This window comes from Mus caroli, unplaced genomic scaffold (genome assembly GCF_978045245.1).
Source record: "Mus caroli unplaced genomic scaffold, Mus_caroli_1 scaffold_7, whole genome shotgun sequence".
Classification (NCBI taxonomy): Eukaryota; Metazoa; Chordata; class Mammalia; order Rodentia; family Muridae; genus Mus; species Mus caroli.
Genome location: NW_028227262.1, coordinates 29992504 through 30011402, shown reverse-complemented (window position 1 = coordinate 30011402; position 18899 = coordinate 29992504). Strand labels below are relative to the sequence as shown.

Here is an 18899-nt window from a genome sequence, read left to right as displayed (position 1 = left end):
TTTCCTGCTTCCCACATGTTACAGAAAATGACTCTAGTGCACATGTAATGAACTCAAGGAACTTAGAAAGATGTAAGACTAAGGCTCAGGGTGACAGCAGAGACTCTAGAGGGCCAACCCTTGTGCCACAGCAAATCCCAGTGTGGGTCTTTCACAGCCTTCCACGCAAAGCTTGGGGTAAGCTAGTCATCATAGACCTAATCAGAACTGCCTTTCCTTCTAGCTGGACCCCACCCCTGCTTCTGTCTTCTCCCTGGAGCCCTAGTCACAGTTCTCAAAAGCACCCCTCACAAATTCCTACATTAGACGAAACACACCATCCTTGGGATGTTTAACAGGAAATAGCATGGGTCCAGTTCTCTCCCAGTGGGTCACGGTGACTCACCACCCAGAGGAAGCTTGGGGAAGTAGAGGAACACCACTGTACACACACCCTTGCACAGCTCACGTGAGCACAGGCAGTTAAGGCACACAACGGACATGGTGGCCACATGCAATGGGAGCTGGGCTGGGTTCCCAGGGCTCTGGAAATCGGGGTGGATAAGACGTGGGTGGCTAGAGGGGGAGCCACAGAAGCTGGAAATGTGGTCTGGAGGGTTGTTCTTACCATAGAGGGAGAGCATTGGGTATGTTCAGCTGGCTTTAAAGAAAGGCAGACAGAGATAAGCTGTAATGAGTCTCCAACGAAGAGCCTGGTATTCTAGGTCTTGGCTAACAGAGGAACAACACAGTGGTAGGACAGGGCATAAGGAAACAGGTGAAAGAAATATACAAGCGTGGGCCTGGCAGGGGGAGGAACTCCAGTGAGAACATGGGCTAGGTGTCACTGGGCCACACGGCCAACAAGGACCCGCAAGATTCTCCTGCTCTATTCAGTGACCACCTCTGGTTGTGTGTGAAACAACTCAGCCCCAATACAGAGGAGGAAGTGAGGCCTTCCAGATTTGTGGCGGGAGCTCAATTTTTGTTTATTTACTTTTTGTTCTCAGGTAGCCTGTTTCAGCCCACTCTATGAAGTCCTGGCTGGAGGACACACCCTGGCCTATGTGTGCCCACCGTTGTCCACACACAGCTAAGCAAGTGAGCTTTACAGCGACAGCTCCTCAGGTTAGAGAAGGCTGAATTCCAACTGTGTCTAAGAGAAGATCTAAGGACTCAGTCCTCCAACCTCTCCAGAAGGAACTTTTTCCAAAAGATCAGGCTCAGGCTGGACATGGCCTTGCCTAGACCTCAATTCAGAGATGGAGACACTTGGCCACTGGCATGGAAGGATGCTGAACTGCTTTTTAGTCTCCAAGGCCTTGTACACAATATAGGATAATGCCAATAGTGCCCAAAGAAGTTGTTTTCCTGGGCTAGATGTCTGGGTTTGCTTGGTGGCAATAGTTCACAGGAGCACCTCAAGGCCCCTCCTGTCACAGTTTCCCTGGTAATCTTCCTGTGGAGATAGCCCAGCACTGGGCTCTGGCATACAGCAATCACCCCTGACTGATCTCACCCACTGGTGCTCTAGCCTAAGCCGGTGCCTTCCACTTTCAGTGTTACCCCTGCGTTTGTTTTTAAGATACACACAAGGAAACACATAATGGGATTTTTGAAGGAAAGAACTGGTTCATAGTTAGATACTTTCTTGTAGTCTGAAAATACTTCTTGGTAACATATTTCTTAGTAATTGACTAAAAAAACTATTTTTTTCCCATAGAGAGTTGGTTTGGATTGTTTTGAGGATGGTAGAGAGTGAGGAAGGGAGCAGAAGGGCCTTCTCTAGGCATGATACCACAGTGCTGTTCTGATTGCCAGCCAGCTGGCCAGGCTGCATGTCTGGAGGGAATAGGTCAGTAGGATATAGCTACTGGGTGGACAGAGAACACAGAAACAGATAAACAGACATATACACTCACACACACACATACACACTCACACACACATGGCATTTCTTGTCCAAGCACCCCAGTCCCTCTTTCATTGGCATGAGTCAGCTGTCATGATGGTCAAGCCTATGTCTTTGAGTATATTTTTTTTGTCACACCCCCCACCCCTCCAACCCCTGCCTGGTGCAGGGTCTTTGCTCATGGATTGCTAGATAAAGGGTTCTGTGCTTCCAGGGATTCAGCAGTGGAGCAGGAGAGCTACACAGAGGCCTTCTGCTCAGTAGACATGCCAGGGTTCTGTGGCTCAATTGTTCTGGGAGTGTTGCTTTGCTCCTAGGAACACCCTAATGTCCCCCCCCCCATCTACTCACCATTTCCAAGAACCTTAGGTAAGCCTTTAAAGGACTTCTGGGTCTATCTTAAATAAGATGGAGGCAATTCAGAAAATTCATCAGCTCAGCTGGTCCCACTAAACCAGCCTCTATCTATCCATCACAAAGAAATAAAGTAGTTTATTTTTAAGCACTCAAACTCTGGGGATCCTCATTCACCATGGCTAGCATCCCTCTGGATGCTTTCTTTCTTAGCCTTTTGTTGGCTGGGTTAAGATATCATCTACTTAAGTTAAATTTTACTTCAAAATTCAGGCTTAGGTCTGATTACCTCTCTGGTATTGTATTCTTTTAGTGTCATGCCTTAGCTTGATAGCCCGTAGGCCACATCTTCACATCAGGACACAAGATTTCAGAGCAGCTTGGAATGAGGGTTCTTTGAGACCGACCTTGTGTCTTAGGCTCCCCAGCCCAGGTAATAATAACTTCACAAAGAAAGCTGAGAAAGTCTGGGGTGACTTTTTCTTAAAGGCATATTACACGGAAAGCTTTGCTTGGCTGGAGTAGCATCTCTTTAGCATTCCCCACACACTGTGCTTACATGGTCTCAGAAGCACCATTCACAACAGAGTCAGGATGTAAGCACTGAGTGAGTTCTGTGTGGGAAGAAGCCTAGGCAGGCCAGATGGTGTCCCCTAGACAACCTCATGTGACCATCCGGATCTTTAGTACCTTCCTAGCTGTAAGGAAAACGCTTTGGTGTACTATATAGGGGGACTGGAGCCCTTGACATTGGATGTCCATGCTGCACCACACTAAGGAGTTTAAGCCCATGGTCATGTCTGTCTTCCTTGCTACTTTGTGAGTTCCTCATCTCTGTAGGGGTGGATCCATAGAAGGCAGCCAGCTCCATGCCCAGGCTGTTCTCCGATGCAGGCAGGAATTGGAGCCAGGAAAAGAGCCAACAGGCTTCATTATCAGGAAGCCAGTAAGGAATAGTTGGTAACTGGAAGCCATGCCTGTGGGTTTGTGGTGGAAAGATGCTGTGGGGGAAAGGCAGCACCAGGGATGGTGGTGAGGGGGACCTGGAGCTAGCACTATGACCCATCCTTTCCTGAAGCTGACACCAGTCTTCTTGCCAGTTTGGCAGCCCTGTATCCTTCTTTTGTTCTCTCTCCTTGTCTCTTGCCTCCGTTGCTCTGGCCAATGGATGTAATGTGCATTCCATCTCCATGCCTGCTCTCTCTGGAGTCTTGTACCTGCCACTAAGGTCCCTACACAATGCTCTGTGTGAGCATCCCAAGGGCAGCAAGCTTCTGGTGGCTAAGCATCAGCACAGGGAGGTCGGTAAGCAGGTCTGTGTAGGTCAGTTGCAGGAAGGCACCAGATGAACACCATGAGTGGTAGAAGCCACCAATTTCCACTTTCAGGGGTGCTATGCTGACACCATCTCACTGCATGGCTGTTGCTCTGTGTGCACATAAGAGTTGGCTGATGGGAATGGCTTGAATCATGGGTGTGTCATTAGTTAGCTATAAGACTCTGGACAGGTTGCTCATCTTGCCTGGGCCTAGATTTCATATGTATAGGGGATTCCTTGGTCTTGATTCAATCACAAGAGTCCTGGAGTTGTTGTCTTGAAGACTGACACAGTCAAGGAGTAGGTCTCATGTCATCCCTATTTCCTCTTCCTCCTCACCAGCCAAGGTCACAGCAAATGTCATCGATTCTTAGTTTATTTTCATGCTCTGGTCTTTTCTGTGGCCCAACACCTTGCATCTAGCCATTCTTCCATGTTTCTTCCCCTAAACTTGCTTAGAAGCCTCCAAGGGTTGGTGGTCTTTTCCAGGTACGGTCCTAGTGCCTGCAGCTCTCCTGGAATGGTTTTTCTTGTCCCTGTCTCTGCACAATCCCCAAATGAGCCACATGGGAGCCCAGGTGGAGGTGAGCACGGCGTGGACCCGGGAGTCCTAGAAATGCAGCATGGAACTCTTACCTCGCCACACTGGATCACAAAGGCCAGGAGCTGCAAGAGTCTCTCAGGCCTCTCCATCCAACTCCTACCACACTCAAAAACACTGAGGCCTAGGGTCCTGGATCGACTACCCTAAGACATGGGGTTCCTGGGACCTAGGCTGGAAATATAACCATGGCTTCATAATGTATAGTTAATGGTTTTCCACACCTATACTGTAGGAAATTAGGTCCTCTAGAACTTTCTATCATTCAATATCCTTTCAGAGGCACAATGAAGAAGCTCAGAAAGGCTACTGGTCATATCCTCAAACTGATTCCCATTTGGGATATCAGGGAGAGCTCTGGGGGATACTACCAGGACTTCCATGAACAACCACGGAACATTTCTAGGAGGGTTTGATTCCTGCTCCAGGACTGGAGAAGAAGCAATGCCCTACTAACATGGAGCAACACCATACTTTGACTCTACAGAGCTCGCACTGGAAGAGCGAGACAGACTTAGACAAGATGAAGTGCTAGGGAGAAGGGCGGAGACCTGGGTTTGAGGCAGCCTTACATGGCAGAGGGGAGGCTTAGAGGGGCCTTAGAAACAGCCTGCAGCCCTAGGAGGACCCCACTCTCAGTCTTCAGAGTTCAAAACTTAGGATAAAAAGGAATGTAAATCCAAAGTTGCTCTGACTATGAAAGTCCCACTTGTTCATGCCAGGTGCCCCTGACCAGCCCTCTTTGGACATTCTTGTCTTATTCTCTGTACTTACTGCATCCTGGCATGAACCTGCAAACCATGAATACTGGGTTCTTTCTGACACAAATATGTACCAAGTGGCTAAAGAAGTATCTACCCATAGAAGGAGATTGTGAGCCTACCAAGATGAGTGTGTGCTGACTCCAGAATTGATGAGAAGTACCGGGGGAAAGGTAGATAGATTTAAACGTGCAAAATACTTGGAAGGAAAGAAGGGAGGGAGGGGATGAGGGAGGGAGGGAGGGAGAATACAACATTCAATGAAAGGATGACTGCCATGTTCTGGAGGAGCACGAGGGGATGGCTTACAGCTGAAAAGCTGTCGTGGGTAGCTTCTGGATAGAACCTGGGTTGGGGATCTGTGCTTGGGATGATTATATGTATGTAGAGAAGTCTGGGAAGGTCTGGAGCAGGGGCTAGGGATGGGGGATTTCCTGGATTTTCCCATGGGATTCTAAGAAAAATCTGGCACCGGGCTTGGAGCAGCTCACCTAAAGGCAGAGAAATGTGAGCCGGGTATTCTTATGTCCTACTGGATACTGGCCCAGTGCAGGCTTTTGTGGTAACGCTTGTGGCCACAGGCCTGTCCAGGCTCTGGCCCTGTGGCTGTGGATGACCTGTATTTTCTCTGATGGGCTACACCTGCTGGTCACCTCCATGGGTCAATTAACAGCATTTGGGGAAAGGGTTACCCTTGGCAAGTGTGCGCTCTACGTTACGGGCACGCCAAGAAGTTGGTCGAGTAAGATCAGGGATTTTTGAGAGGATGTGATTTGCTCAGATGCTGTAGTTTTTACTCCATAGATCTTTACAGTTGACATAAGGCTTTTGAATAGGTGCTGTTATGTGAGCATGCATATATACCCATGTCTACATTTTTATATAGGGAACAGTATATTTGCTTTGCCTTTTAAAAACTGAAAGCAGAAGTAGAGATGTCATAGCAGGATGAGAGCTATGGGTTTTGCCATCAGTAAAAGAACCCCAGAGGAGCTCCTGGGGTGCAAAGGGTCTTTTGTCATCATGGGAAGGAGCAAGCTGTCCTTCCCCATGTTTTCCTACTGTGTATCTTTGCTCTGATTTCTGTACAGAGCTGCAGTACTGTCTGAATACAGATGGCAGAGCCCATGGCTTGTCTTTCTTTTTGCTCTTTTCCCTGCAGAACCCTCAGGGCAGTGCAATGTGTGGCATCTGTGCTAAGCATAGGGTCTAGCCTTTAAGTTCTGAGACTTAAATAACAACTGGAATATAACTTAGGGTTCACACAGGCAGACTGCTAGGCGTCAACTCAGAAAGGAGGCCAGCGGCAGCTGTGAAAGACTGGCTTTGTTATTATTTATCTGGGAATTTACTGGAAGGAGGCAAGCCTGAGGGTTCACATATATGCATATAGGCATGTGCACACACACATAGCTGCACACTCTGGGTGCTCTGTTTGAAGAGCACGTCTTTGTAGGATGCTTTGAGGATGGAAAATCAACAGGAGGAGAGGCGGTGTCTGGAGATTATCTAGGGTTAGGAAAGGCTTGGGTCCCAACTCCAATGGTTGCCTAGAACTTGTAAAGAACCCTTCATTTTCTTACCCTATAATTCACTTACACACACACACACACACACACACACACACACACACACACACACGGTCTCAGACACAGAGGGGCAGTTGAGGCTGGAGCTATAGGATAAGCAAAGGGCAAAGAAAGGACTGTATGAAGAACGTGAAATCGTCCTTCCTCAGTCCCGTGGCTACACAGAGGAGAACCAAACCAGTGAGAGAATATGTCTACTCAAACAAAGTCTTGGGAATGGGCCAGGCTGCATAGAGGGTGTGGGATGTGTGGAGGACAGCGAGGGAATTCCAAACATCTAAGATTGAATTACAGAATCAGGTGGTCTGTGCTTGTATTCAATGGTACTATCCATCAAAGGCTTATGCAAACATCATCAAGTCTCTTACTTATGGAAAAATAATGACAAAAACTAAACAAGACATGTTAAGGAATAACTGCAAGAGGACTTGCTTATAGATAAAGAGAGGATGCTTAAACATGCCAGGTAACAAGAAGACATGTGCAAGAACTGTATAGAAGGAGGCAGCTCTGGGGAGGAGAGGGCAACAGGGTGGTGACTGTGGGGTCTGCCTGAGGCCCGAGAGCCAGGGGCAGGTTATGAAGGGTAAGGGGAGGGAGAGCAGGCAGGTGCACAGTTCACGCTCTATGGTGAGTTCACATGGGCATGAGGCTCTTACATGGATCCTGTGTCCATGGTAATGGAAAGAGAAAACCTATCCAAAACCTTTCAGTAAATCACCCGTCCACCAGGCTCTTTACTGTTTCCAGAAAAGGGAGGATAATCAGATCTCAAACACGGCCAGTACCATGGGCTAATGGTGTTGAGTCAAAGCAGACAGAGTCTGTCCAATGTGAAGATAATCAGCTAGTCCTTGGGAGAGGGAAGGTCATGGCTGACGATGCAGGCACATTCATAGCCTCAGCTCTGGGCATTCTGTTTGAGAGCACATCTTTTTAGGATGTTATGAGGATGGAGAATCAAAAGGAGGTGAGGCAGTGTCTGGAGATGATCTGGGGTTAGGAAAGGCTTGGGTCTCAGCTCCAGTGGTTGCCCAGAACTTGTAAAGAACCCTTCATTTTTCTCCCTCCATAAGTCACATAGCTGCACCCTCCTATACGGTGTGAGTCATGCCAGCCTGAGAGAAAAAGATGCAGCAACCAACATTTAAAAGGGAGTCTTAGTGCGTTCCAAAGATTAACTGAATAACAAAAAAAGAAAAAGAGAAAAAAAAACCAAAAAAAAAAACCCAAAAAAGAAAGAAATCTCCAAACAAAGCAAACAAAAGAAAAAACCCAATTTGAGCCAATTTAAACAAATTAAAACATGAAATAGAAATAAGGAGGTGGGCACAGGAGGTAAAAATGAGAGACAAAAAATAAAGCAGGGGGAAACGGATGGATGTTAAGCAAGCGGGGTCGGCGGGGTCACAGACGCCATGTACTTACGTGTACCTCGGTGATTGCTATATCAACAATGCTACCCACAACAATCAAGGCGTCAAATGTATTCCATGCATCACAGAAATAGTGCTGCATGGGGCGGGAAAGCCAGGAAAGAGAGAAGGAGACAAATCAACAAAAGAGGAGAAAACAAAAAACACAGGGAGGAGGAAAATGAAAACAAAAACAAAAACAAAAAAAAACAAAAGAGGCATGAAAGAAAGGAGAGAAGAGAAAAAAAATGAGAGAAGAAAGAGGTTACGCGGTGTATTAGACTCTCTTACCACTCTACACGCTGGCGGCTCAAACCTGGGCAACCTGGGTTTCGCAGGGTGGAGAGGCCTGACAAAAGCTAGGTTAGTTCCGAGGCTGGGTGGGCGACAGCCACCCAGAAGGCAGCCAGGCCTGGCCCAACCAGTGTGCAGCCTGTTCCCTCCGCTCAGCTCTGCGCCCTTGGGCCCCGGTGTAGCCAGGGCAAGTGGGAAAAAAAGGAGAATAGACTTCTGCTTTTTTTCCCCCCTTCACAAGACGACGGCAGGTTCAATAAAAAGCATGACTGGAGGTGGGTAAAATCGGAAATTAAAACAAAAACATAAAAAGAGGTAAACAAAGAGAGTGAGAGAGAGAGAGAGAGAGAGAGAGAGAGTGAGAGAGGGAGGAGTGGAGGAGGCAGGAGAGGTGGAAGGACCAGGGCCCCTGGGGAGGGCAGAGCGATACTCACATTAGTCTCACTGAGAATGACATCAATTATGCTCCCAATGACGATGAGGAAGTCAAAAACATTCCAGGGATCACTAAAGTAACCCTACATGAGGGAGGGGCAGGCAGGACGGGGATTAAAAAGGAATATTAGACAGATAAGAACAGAGCAACATTACCATTAGAATCACTGTCCTGGCACCTGAGTGTTGCTGTTGGGAGTTCCAAACACCAGCATCTGGCCAGGAGCCTGGTTGGGTTAGAAGCAGCAGGGAGGCATTCAGTTCAACCCTCCTGCCCTGCCTTTCATGGGTCACATGGTCCACATCCTCTCCGCCTCCTCCACAGAGGACCCTTCCACTTCCTCAGGGCAGTAGCCATGGGTCTAGGGAGTGTGAGTAAGACACGGTGGCTGGACTACACTGATTATTTGTCATCTCCTATAGTCTAGTATATAGTACATCATATATCATATAGCCTATTGTATATCACATATGACCTATACCTTCACTTCTGTTTACTAGAAGGAACTATCAGGAGGGAGAGAAGTCATCTTGTGGGTGGTAAGTCTGGAATCAAAGCTCAGAGATAACCAAAGGACCAGATCACTGAAGCAGTGTCCACAGTATGCTGGACTCTGTAGATGCAATCAGGTTTAGCCTCTTTCCTGCTCTGGTCATGCCCATACGCCTCAGGGCAAGCTTGGCTTTTCTGATGGGATAGAAGTGTCTCCGGGTCTAGAAGCCTCTCTAGATAGCACCCCCAGGGGTGTCTCATAAGTACCACCCCAGGCTCCTTGATATAAAGTCTCAGTAGGATGAAAATGCTGCCAAAGTGATGGGAGCTATCAAAGACTTCCCTGAGCACAGGCTGGGGGAGGGAGGGATTGGTTGGCGGGTGGGCTGCTGCCTTCTTAGGAAGGCAATAGAGCCCTGGAGAGGAGAGTCAGGCCTGGAGGGAAAGACCAGGGTCCTGACTTTACTACTGTTGCCTGCCTGGGTTTCATTGACTTTTCTTTTTTTTTTTTTTTTTTTTTTTTTTTTTTTTGGTTTTTCGAGACAGGGTTTCTCTGTGTATCCCTAGCTGTCCTGGAACTCACTTTGTAGACCAGGCTGGCCTCGAACTCAGAAATCCGCCTGCCTCTGCCTCCCGAGTGCTGGGATTAAAGGCGTGCGCCACCACGCCCAGCTTCATTGACTTTTCATTGGGGACTGCTGGGTAAACAGCCTCCTTACAAAGCCCAAGTGGTATTCTCAAGTCTTGATTATTGCCTTTGGGGGAGGTGTGGCAGCTTAAAGGGCCTTGTCTCAGAGCACAGAGTCTTGGTCCCCTTGGTGGAATGTAGAGGATCTAGGACCAAGGAGACCTTCCTTCTTTTAATAATTGACCCCTTTTGTTTTCCAGAGAAAGCTCTCCAAAGGGGCACATCTGTGCTTGCTCAGCTGGGCTCTCAGAGATGGGTCTCTGGCAAGAGGCTTCAGGAGCAGGAGAGTGCTCATGGAGCGTTTCAGCTGTCTGCTCCCAAAGGCCACCAGCTCTCTTTTCCACGTTTTACCTATAAGAGCTAAGCCCATGTTCTTCTATCCTGCTGGCTTTACCCAGCTCCCTAAGTTGTCTGGCTTCCCATCCATCTCCTTCTAGAGTAAACTACATGAAAGGCCATCCTAGGGCTATTATTCTTAGAAGAGGAGGTCAGGCCACAGGGAAAGGGGACTCTAAGTTCCCAGGCATTTCTGCCCAAAGAAAACCTATGCTGCCCCAGGAGGGTTTGGGCAGCCTGACTGGGGCTGAGGCTGTCCAGGTTTCAGGTCAGATGAGGGTCAGCCTGAGTCAGAGACTTCTCTCTTCCAGTTACATCACATGCTCTAAGCAGGAAATAACTAGTGCACTCCTGGGTTCTTACACACTACTCAGGGCAGAAAGGAACACTGATCTGGGAGAGGGTGGGTAGGGGTGAATCTCCCAAGTGACCCCTACATATGTGTATGCTTTAAAACTGGATCTTGAAAAAAATAATTCTGGGGACTATCTGTAAATGTGAGTCATTTGTTTGGGAACAGAGCTATTTTAGGAGGAAAACGGAAGAGAGGTCAAAGAAGAGAAGGGAGAGAAACAGGATCAAAAGCAAAACCATAGGATGACCAGCACCAACCTAGAAAATGTGGCAAGCAAATGTTATTGGGGGTACAGAATAGGAGGAGAGAGGAGGGTGGGAGTTCTCTGTTCAAACAATGAAGAGGAGCTGGGATCTTTCCATCCACCAAAGACCTGCAACAAACGGGTAAATTGGCCATGGTCTGCAGTACCTCTGAGAGGGGAGAGAGAAGGAGGAAGGCAGAGTGGGCTCCATGTTGAAAAGCACATATACACACAGTTAATCTGCTAGTACCTTCCAGAGGAAGGGGCTGAGACTTAAAGGGACCAGCAACCTCCAGATGTGTAGTTCTGTTTTCCCTTTCTCTTGGATTGAATTTTTTTATGTGCAGAGAGAAAGAAATGACCCTCAGTCATCACCCTCCCCTGGCCGTAGCTGCACATCACTGGATTGGCTAGGCCTGTTGGGATTAATCCCACCTCCTGGTTGCGTGTCCCAGCCTGTGATGTTGGGGCTTTTGATAGACTTCTCTGCCCTCTAGCAGATCACCTTGTGGAAATCACTGGGTGTGGAAACCAAGTTCCCTTGTTGCCAAAGGCTCTGGTGGACACCCAGCCCTGGCACTCACATGCACAGCTGGAACGCAGTGGGGTCAGAGCAACTCTGAGGGTGGAGAGTCCCTTTAAGAGGCAGCTTTTCACCCTGACCTATAGACCCACATTCCCATCCCTCTATCCCTTGGCCCATTGGTCCTTTCCCATCCTTCTATCCCTTGGCCCATTGGTCCTTTCCCATCCTTCTATCCCTTGGCCCATTGGTCCTTTCCCATCCCTCTATCCCTTGGCCCATTGGTCCTCTCAGCTGGACCTTGAGGATGGCTTCAGACCCAACTTCAAGATTTCTTCCTTTTGTTGCTTTCTTTTTCTTCCCACTATTTCAAGAACCATTACCTCCTACCTGCCCCACACCAGTTCCAGAAACAAAGCCCACACCCACCAGTTTGGTAATAAATAGGTTGTCCAAGGGAGACACCTGGCCAAGTCCTTATATGAGGGGTCTGGAAGAATATTTCTTCCGTAAGCTCTGGTGTGAAAGAGTTAAGTGTTTTCTTTTTATGCACATAGATGCATGCATGCACACCCATTACCCCTACCCTTCATTTTTTTCCCCATGAGGATTTGGGCCTTGGGTGTAGAACAGAGAGGAAAGTGGGGGACACAGACCCTTTTTAAAAATAAAATCAGTTTAACCAGAACCAGTTTATACTTGCCACCCATCTTTCCTCGGGTGAGTGGGCTTCCTGTAGTTGGAAAATCAGGGCTAGAGAGCATTGTTCTGGCTCTTTTAGAAGTGGCAAACCAAACCTCTGTCTTCCCAACTCCTCAGAGCCAGTGAAGAGAGATGCCTGCAGAAAAGACGGTGTGTATCTAGCCAGAAGTCTTCTCTCACCATCCGCCACAACCTGAATCCTGAGTGGCCTCCCCTTTCAAATTACCAGGATCTTCATATGAGATCAGAATGTGGGTTCTCCCTTCTGGCCTAGCTAGGGAAAGTTGGGCGTGGCCCCCATTGTCAAAGTCTGATCATTGCTTTCTAGCCTCCTCTCCCTGGGCGGAGCTTCTGAGCAATGGACAGCTAATTAGCATTTGCTTCAGCAGATCATTTTCAGGAAGGAAACATGACTACAGAAGTTTTACATTTCACGTGCACGAGGATTTTGTATTTTCTTCTCTTTTGGATTAGTTGTACCTCGATTCAATGATGTCATGGGAGCCCTACTCTGTTGACACAGGCAGTGTTCCTAACTGAATGATCTTTGGAGGCAGTTGGCTCAAATCCTATGCTGCCACTTTCTAACTGGGCAGCTGTGTGTGTCAGATTTCTATCACCATGACAAAGTACTCGTGGGAATCAGTGAGAAAGGAAGGCTCAGGGTTTGAATTCGTGGTGTTGTTTCTGCTGCTTTGGGTCTCTGGTGAGGCAGCTCACAATGGTAGATCAGGTCTGTTTATCTCATGGTGGTCAAGCAAAGGAAACAGAAAGGGTCTCTGTACTTCAAAGACACTCTGGCGAGGACCTAGCTTCCTCCTGTTGCAGGATTTTCCCTGTCCAATCACATTAGGTGGGAGGCTTGTGATTGGACAGGAGAAGGGAGGCAGAGCAAGGAGTTGAGACAGCGAGTTCGAGGTCTCAGGAGGAGAGAGAGACGCCAACATGGAAGCAGACAGACAGGGAGAAGATCCTGATCCATGCGGTTTTAACAGCCATAAGAAGCTAAGATTTTTCACAAGGTTAGAATAATTGGGGTAAAGCTTTTATCATTATCAATTGGCTCTGAAATTATTGTATTGGCATCTTGTCAATTGTGATCTTATTGTTAAATAAATCTAATTGGATAATTAAGCTTTAAGAGTCATGTTTCTACCAAGTAATTCGGTGTTGAGATGGCTAACTGTGTGGTGCATGGGGTGTTTCAAAGAAGCAAGAGGAACTCGGTGGGGGGCAGTCCAAGGGATGGCCTGGTGGGAGCCCTGTGGCCCCTCAGAGCTGGAGAGTTAGTGGGCTGAGAGATGGAGCAAGTGAGATCACCTGGTGCGGGGCTAGCTCTAGAGAGTTGTTGGCTGCAGCAGGAGTGCAGGAGCTTGGCCTGGTCTCACTGAGAGTTGGCAAGTTCATTTTTTAATATTTCCCGCAACGTCCTCCCACTAGGGCCCTACTTCTAAAGGTCCAGCTGCATCTCAATAGAGTCAAGATCCAAACTGTAGCATCAAGAGTGAGCAAATAGATTAAACTCTATGTCTGTTTTCCTATGTAGAGAATAGGGCTGATCTTAGCATTAAGGCGACCTTTACAAGATACCACACATACAAAGCACTCAGACCAGTACCTAATCTGGAGGGAGCTCTAAATTCATATTAGTTTTGTCATCGTTACTAGAGTCAACCTGCCTGCCTCATTGTTAAGTAGCATCCACAGGTCATATGGGGCTGAGCCAAACAGAAATCAACACGAGGCATCTAGAAGCAACACATGCAGAAGGAACAGAAAGAGGGGAAGTTTCTTGGGCTGGCCCAGGCTCTTTCTGCTCACCATCTATCTGGTTACTATTCTTGAGATGCTCTTAGAGCAGTCAGGCAGGCAGTGTTGACACTGTGACAGTATGCAGGCTGTCGTGGCTTAATCTTATTATACTCAAGTTCATATAGATTGTACACTGCAGAGTTCTTAGGAAACAACTGTCCAAGGAGAGGAGGTGTGGTCTTCCCTGGGCTAGAAGCTGTGGAGAACAGTGTTGGGCTTCTGGGGCAGGGGGCCTCCATCTTTGATATAGAGAGAAAGATTACTGCAGGAGAGGTTGTTAAAAAAAAAACACCATTGCAGAATTCTCGATTCTGTTTCTCCTCTGCCCCAACCAGAAGCCTCCTCTATCAGGACAGGCACAAACCTCACAACAGATGGTGGTAACACGGGAAGCCACAAATCCCTCTGTGTATACTTCCATTGGTATGCCAAGGTTATGATACTTATTCATAGAAATTTTTAAGGTAAAAATTAGGTCCTCCCTACTATTTGTTGTGTTCTCTCTTCTATGTTCCTTCCTGCCCACCTTCATCATCTTATATGGGTCCAGCAAAGCCAAGCAAAGAAATAAGGAGGAAACCAAGACCTTCCTGGTACCTGATGTGGAAGGTGGTATACCTTCTGCCTATTCCAGGGGCACAAAAGCACACCCAGGAAAGCTATGGGAGATATGAGCTGAGGCTAGATGTGAGATGCTGACAGAGAGATAAGTTAAAAACAAAACATGGGCAAGGGAAGACTTGGCCCCATGGGATGTGAGTGACAAACACATTCAGGAGTCACTGGAATAATGTGAAAAACAAGAGCTGGGCATGGTGGTGGTGAAAGAAGCCACTTAAGGCTGGTGGGAAACAGGGAACTGTGCAGCATGGGGAGACATAGAAGACATGGGTGGTAGCAGGATTGGGGAGTCACAGAACACATGGCTGGTAGGAGACAGGGATACTGAGAACAAGGAAATGATAAGAAAAAAAAAGACAGAGAGAAAAAGAGAGGGAAAAGAAAGAGGAAGAGGAGGAGAGAGAAGCTGGGTGTGGGGTACTCAAGGTTGGATTCTAGGACTCTGGGATGACCACAGAACCAAGACAGGGAAAAGAAACACCTGTCAACATGAGACCAGAGGGAGTGGCCAAATCATCCTTGCAAAGCAGGGTCTAACATGAGAGGGAGAAACATGGCCTATACCCAACCTTGGGTCCCCAAACAGAGTCGAGGTTCTTAGCTTCGGGGGAGGAAGTGTTTGGGGAGAGCTGGACAGAGCAGGTTGTGAGGCGGTGTGGAGGGACAGGCATAATGGAAGGCTGAGCCTTGTTCTTAGAACTACTCGCTTTTCTGGGTCCTGGGATGCGGAACTGAGAGGCGGGAAACTAGATAAACTGGGAAAAGGTGCCAAATCCAGCCAGAAACAGCAGTGGTGATGGTAAAAGCCTCAGTGTGTCTGTGAAGGGCTGATCTTATGGAATATCACGGAATCAACGGTTAACTGACACCAAGCAGAGATAATATAAATCGTATTACATCAGGGTGCCACTTAGATATAACTAATCATGGAGATTAGCGGCGTCTAATGGAGAAGGCATAACCAAGCACGCAGCTGCTCATGATCTACAGCCTGCGAGGCAGCGAGGACTTCTGTGTTTCCATCAGGCTCATCCTGTGCTGTGCTAATTCAGAAGCTTTGGACTGCTTCCTGCAGCAAACGCTGGTCACTGTAGGACAGCTGGCAAGAGCAGGCCAGGGTCATGTCCTTGCTTTGAGGAGGCACTGGCTGGGATAGTGATGGGGTACTCTGAGGATGGTCAGAGGAGCATGTAGACCTGAGAATGTGTGCTTTTCATAGACACCTGTCCTGGAGTTCCATTGGAACTATATTTCGAAGGCATCGATATATTTATCTCATCACACATTATCTGGGCTACCAAGCACCTAGAACTGTGCGAGGATGAAGTCCACAGACCTGAAACTAATTCCCGAAGCTCGTGGTCTGCCCACTAGAGCAGATGGAATTAGGTGCTATGGGTTAGGTTCCTTTCAGGGGACTCAGGAGCTTGTCCCCCTCTGCTTTAGCTGTGCCGGGCTAGACTGGAGGAGCACATTATTGCTTCTCCCTACCCATGCTAGAATAAATGAACAGATTTATGCAAAAGACATAATTGGAGTACTGAAGGCTGTATCCCTGGAGCCAGCCATGGCAAAGAGCTTCAGGTTCAAGCACACATTGCACTATAGTCTATGAGTGAGAGGCTTTGGCAGCAATGCCAGTGGGTACTGGAAGAGCAGGCTGCCCTTGCTGAGTGGGAAAGAGCTTAGTCTTGCTGCAGATCTCTAAACAGTGTGATAGCCCAGGCTCTAGGGAAGCCTTCACAACCCAGACAAGACATGCTCCTTCCGGCTTAGCATCCTTCTTTCATCAGCTCACCCAACCCCCATCCTAGACCCCAATGTGTGCCTGACTGCAAAGGCATGATGCTTTGGAGACCATTAGATCCAGCCACCAGCACCGCCTTTGTAATAAGACACAAACATAATGATGGGCTGCTTTCACTTTCAGAGATGAGGCTTGAGAGCCAGGAGCAAGCGTTTTAACCTCTCAGTGCCTCAGCTCACTCACATAGGACACGGCAATAGCAACTGCGTGTGCCTCTGTGGGAATATGAAGTCTGTGCAGTGTCAGGTACTGCAAGGTCTGCCTCTGAGGGAGTGCTTGATGCCCACTGTGGCTGCCATGACTGCCTCCGCTCCTGATGGCTCCTGCTTCACAGAAGGATCTGGTGCCTTGCGGGAACATGGTCAGGGCCACTGCTTTGCCTGGGCTGAGTTACTGCCTCAACACCCTCTGGGTTTGGGAATCCCTCTTCTCATGCCTTCAGTTTCTTTTCCAGTGGCAGGATCAGAGACAGGGAACCACAGTGTACCTTCCCACTGGGCTTTTACACAGTGTGAATACGTTTCCACATTAAATAATTAAGTGTAATAGCTAATACTTCCCTTCCCACACTAAGGCTTTATGTAAGTCATATAATTATTTTTTTCATCATTCACGGTAAAAGCACCATGCAGGAAAGAAACCTGTCACAATGTTGCAACAATATGCAAATCTCTGGGTACAAGCGCTGTGGCGAGGAGGTCCCTCCTGAGGAGCCCGTTTGTGCCTGTCTGCTGGGCACTGTGCACGTCAGGTGTCCGTGGGCACACCACAAATAAACAATAATCAGGGGAATGCCTGCTTACCAATCAGCTGCTAAAAAGCAAGCCAGGGCTGGCTGCACACCCACAGGCTACTGGGCTCTCCTAATGAGGCCAGAGGCGCAGAAGAGGCTGTGGCATGCCCTAGTCTCTTTCCCTCCTCTTTTCTGTTTCTATTTCTTTAAGTGACATGTGTGGTGAGTCTGTGGTCCCATGGGTTTCACTGACAGTGAAAGACACTGATTCTTAGTATCGAAGGTAAACAGACTTCAACTAAATCCAGTTAAGAGGCTCTATGAAGTTCCACCCTGCTCTTTATTCCACTGGTCGGCCTCCAGGGGGCACTGCGGAACTGGGTAGAGCTACAGAGTGGGTCCTGGTGACCAAGCCAGCTTTGCAGATTTAGGGATACCACATATCCTGCTGTATGGGGCAGCTGTGTCTTAAGTGTGATGTAACCACTTGTCTTCTGAGAAACACGTATGCAGGTACCGTGTACAAATAAAACTGGCCTGCTGCAACTTCGGCTTTTAGTCCAAGGTCCCTGTACCTTTGCTCTTCTGTTGTCTTCAACTTCTGTGGGGAATGCGTCTTTTACTATACACACCCTTTTTACTTACATTATGGCTAAGAAATCCTTATTTTCAACATTTTATGCTGAATGTCTTGGAGTTAAAATAATAGAATATGAATTACAGAATATTTATCATGACATATAAACTGTAAGTCTAGAAAGGGTTTAAGACCACTCATCTAAAAAAGAGGCTAATACAAGTTTTAAAAGAAAATATTTTACTTACTCCTGAAGTCGTTTAAACTAAATTGTCTGGGTCAAGATGACTATGAGGAAATATAGTCCTCTGAACCATTCACTACTCACAGAGGGGACTAATAAGGGGACTTGAACATCTAGGGTCCCCTCCTGTTTCTCAGGACAAGCAGTACATGCTCCGGGTCTCTGTTCACTCTCCCTCTGTGGCTGGCGTCCCTCACACAGCCCTTCAGCCTGAGACCTAGTGCTCTGCCTTGGTCTCTTGCTTTGGCCATGCTAGCTGTTAGCCTCCAGATGTCCTCTCCCCAGTTCCTTCTCCCCAGTGTCCCACCTGTTAGCTCATCATGTACATCCTCTCTGGGAAGACGAGAGTCCAGAGCAGCTCTCCTGGAGCATCTACTTAGGAGGGCCATATGTAGTGCAGACTACTAAAACAGATCTCCTGTCCACACTGCCTGTTCAAGACTTTAATAGCTTTTAAACCCCAATCCATCTCTGCAGCCCCGTCAGGCTTGCCTCTCCCCACTCTCCTGAAAGTCAATGAACTGTTGTACCGGCTCAGTCCCTGAGGGGCAAGTCAGGGAGCTTGGAGCCACCTTTCATTCCTTCTCTTTGTCCTTTTGACTGATTCATCATCAGAATATGTCCGCACGATGCTGACATTACTCTAGACTGCTGAGTTCCCAGACAACGTCTCCTCTCCTACACTAGGCTACCCCTTACTAAGCGACCAATACTCGGATCCCTAAGTCCCCTACTCGGTGCTCCAGAGACTTTCTAGAAGACAATGACTCTAGCCATGGAGGGGAGAGTGGGTTTCAGGAACAGCAGTCCTAATGAGAACCTTGTGGAAGCGGAGGTGAAAAGCCTCCCATTAGGGACACTCATGCCATCCTAGACCTACTGTGCTGCAGCCCTGGGTTCATCAACTCATCAACTCAAGACTATTTATTGTTTTGAGTTGTTCTTGCCAAACCTGTCAATAGCAAATCCTAGGCACACTATCTATCTCCTGGCACATAGTCCTTTTGCTAAGACTGGAATGTCTGTGGCTACACTGCCCTTCACCAGACCCTGTGTTGCCCTCCATAGTCAAGCCAGAGCTGCCCACATGGGCAGAAACCTTGAAC

The 18899-nt window shown here is 47.9% G+C and overlaps 1 protein-coding gene across 15 annotated transcripts in view; it reads right to left on the bottom strand.

Moving 5' to 3' along the window:
- The window catches only part of Cacna1c (calcium voltage-gated channel subunit alpha1 C), a 623917-nt gene that overhangs the window by 42893 nt on the left and 562125 nt on the right, over positions 1-18899 (bottom strand). For 6 of the 15 annotated variants that reach the window (XM_085840086.1, XM_085840073.1, XM_085840075.1 and 3 more), the window contains 3 exons: positions 8658-8741; positions 7943-8026; positions 608-640 (listed from right to left, as the gene is read on the bottom strand). In XM_085840086.1, the coding sequence (XP_085696212.1) occupies positions 608-640; positions 7943-8026; positions 8658-8741 (201 nt within the window). The remainder of the gene's footprint in view (positions 1-607; positions 641-7942; positions 8027-8657; positions 8742-18899) is intronic. The other 9 variants (XM_085840080.1, XM_085840079.1, XM_085840078.1 and 6 more) reach the window with 6 other exon arrangements.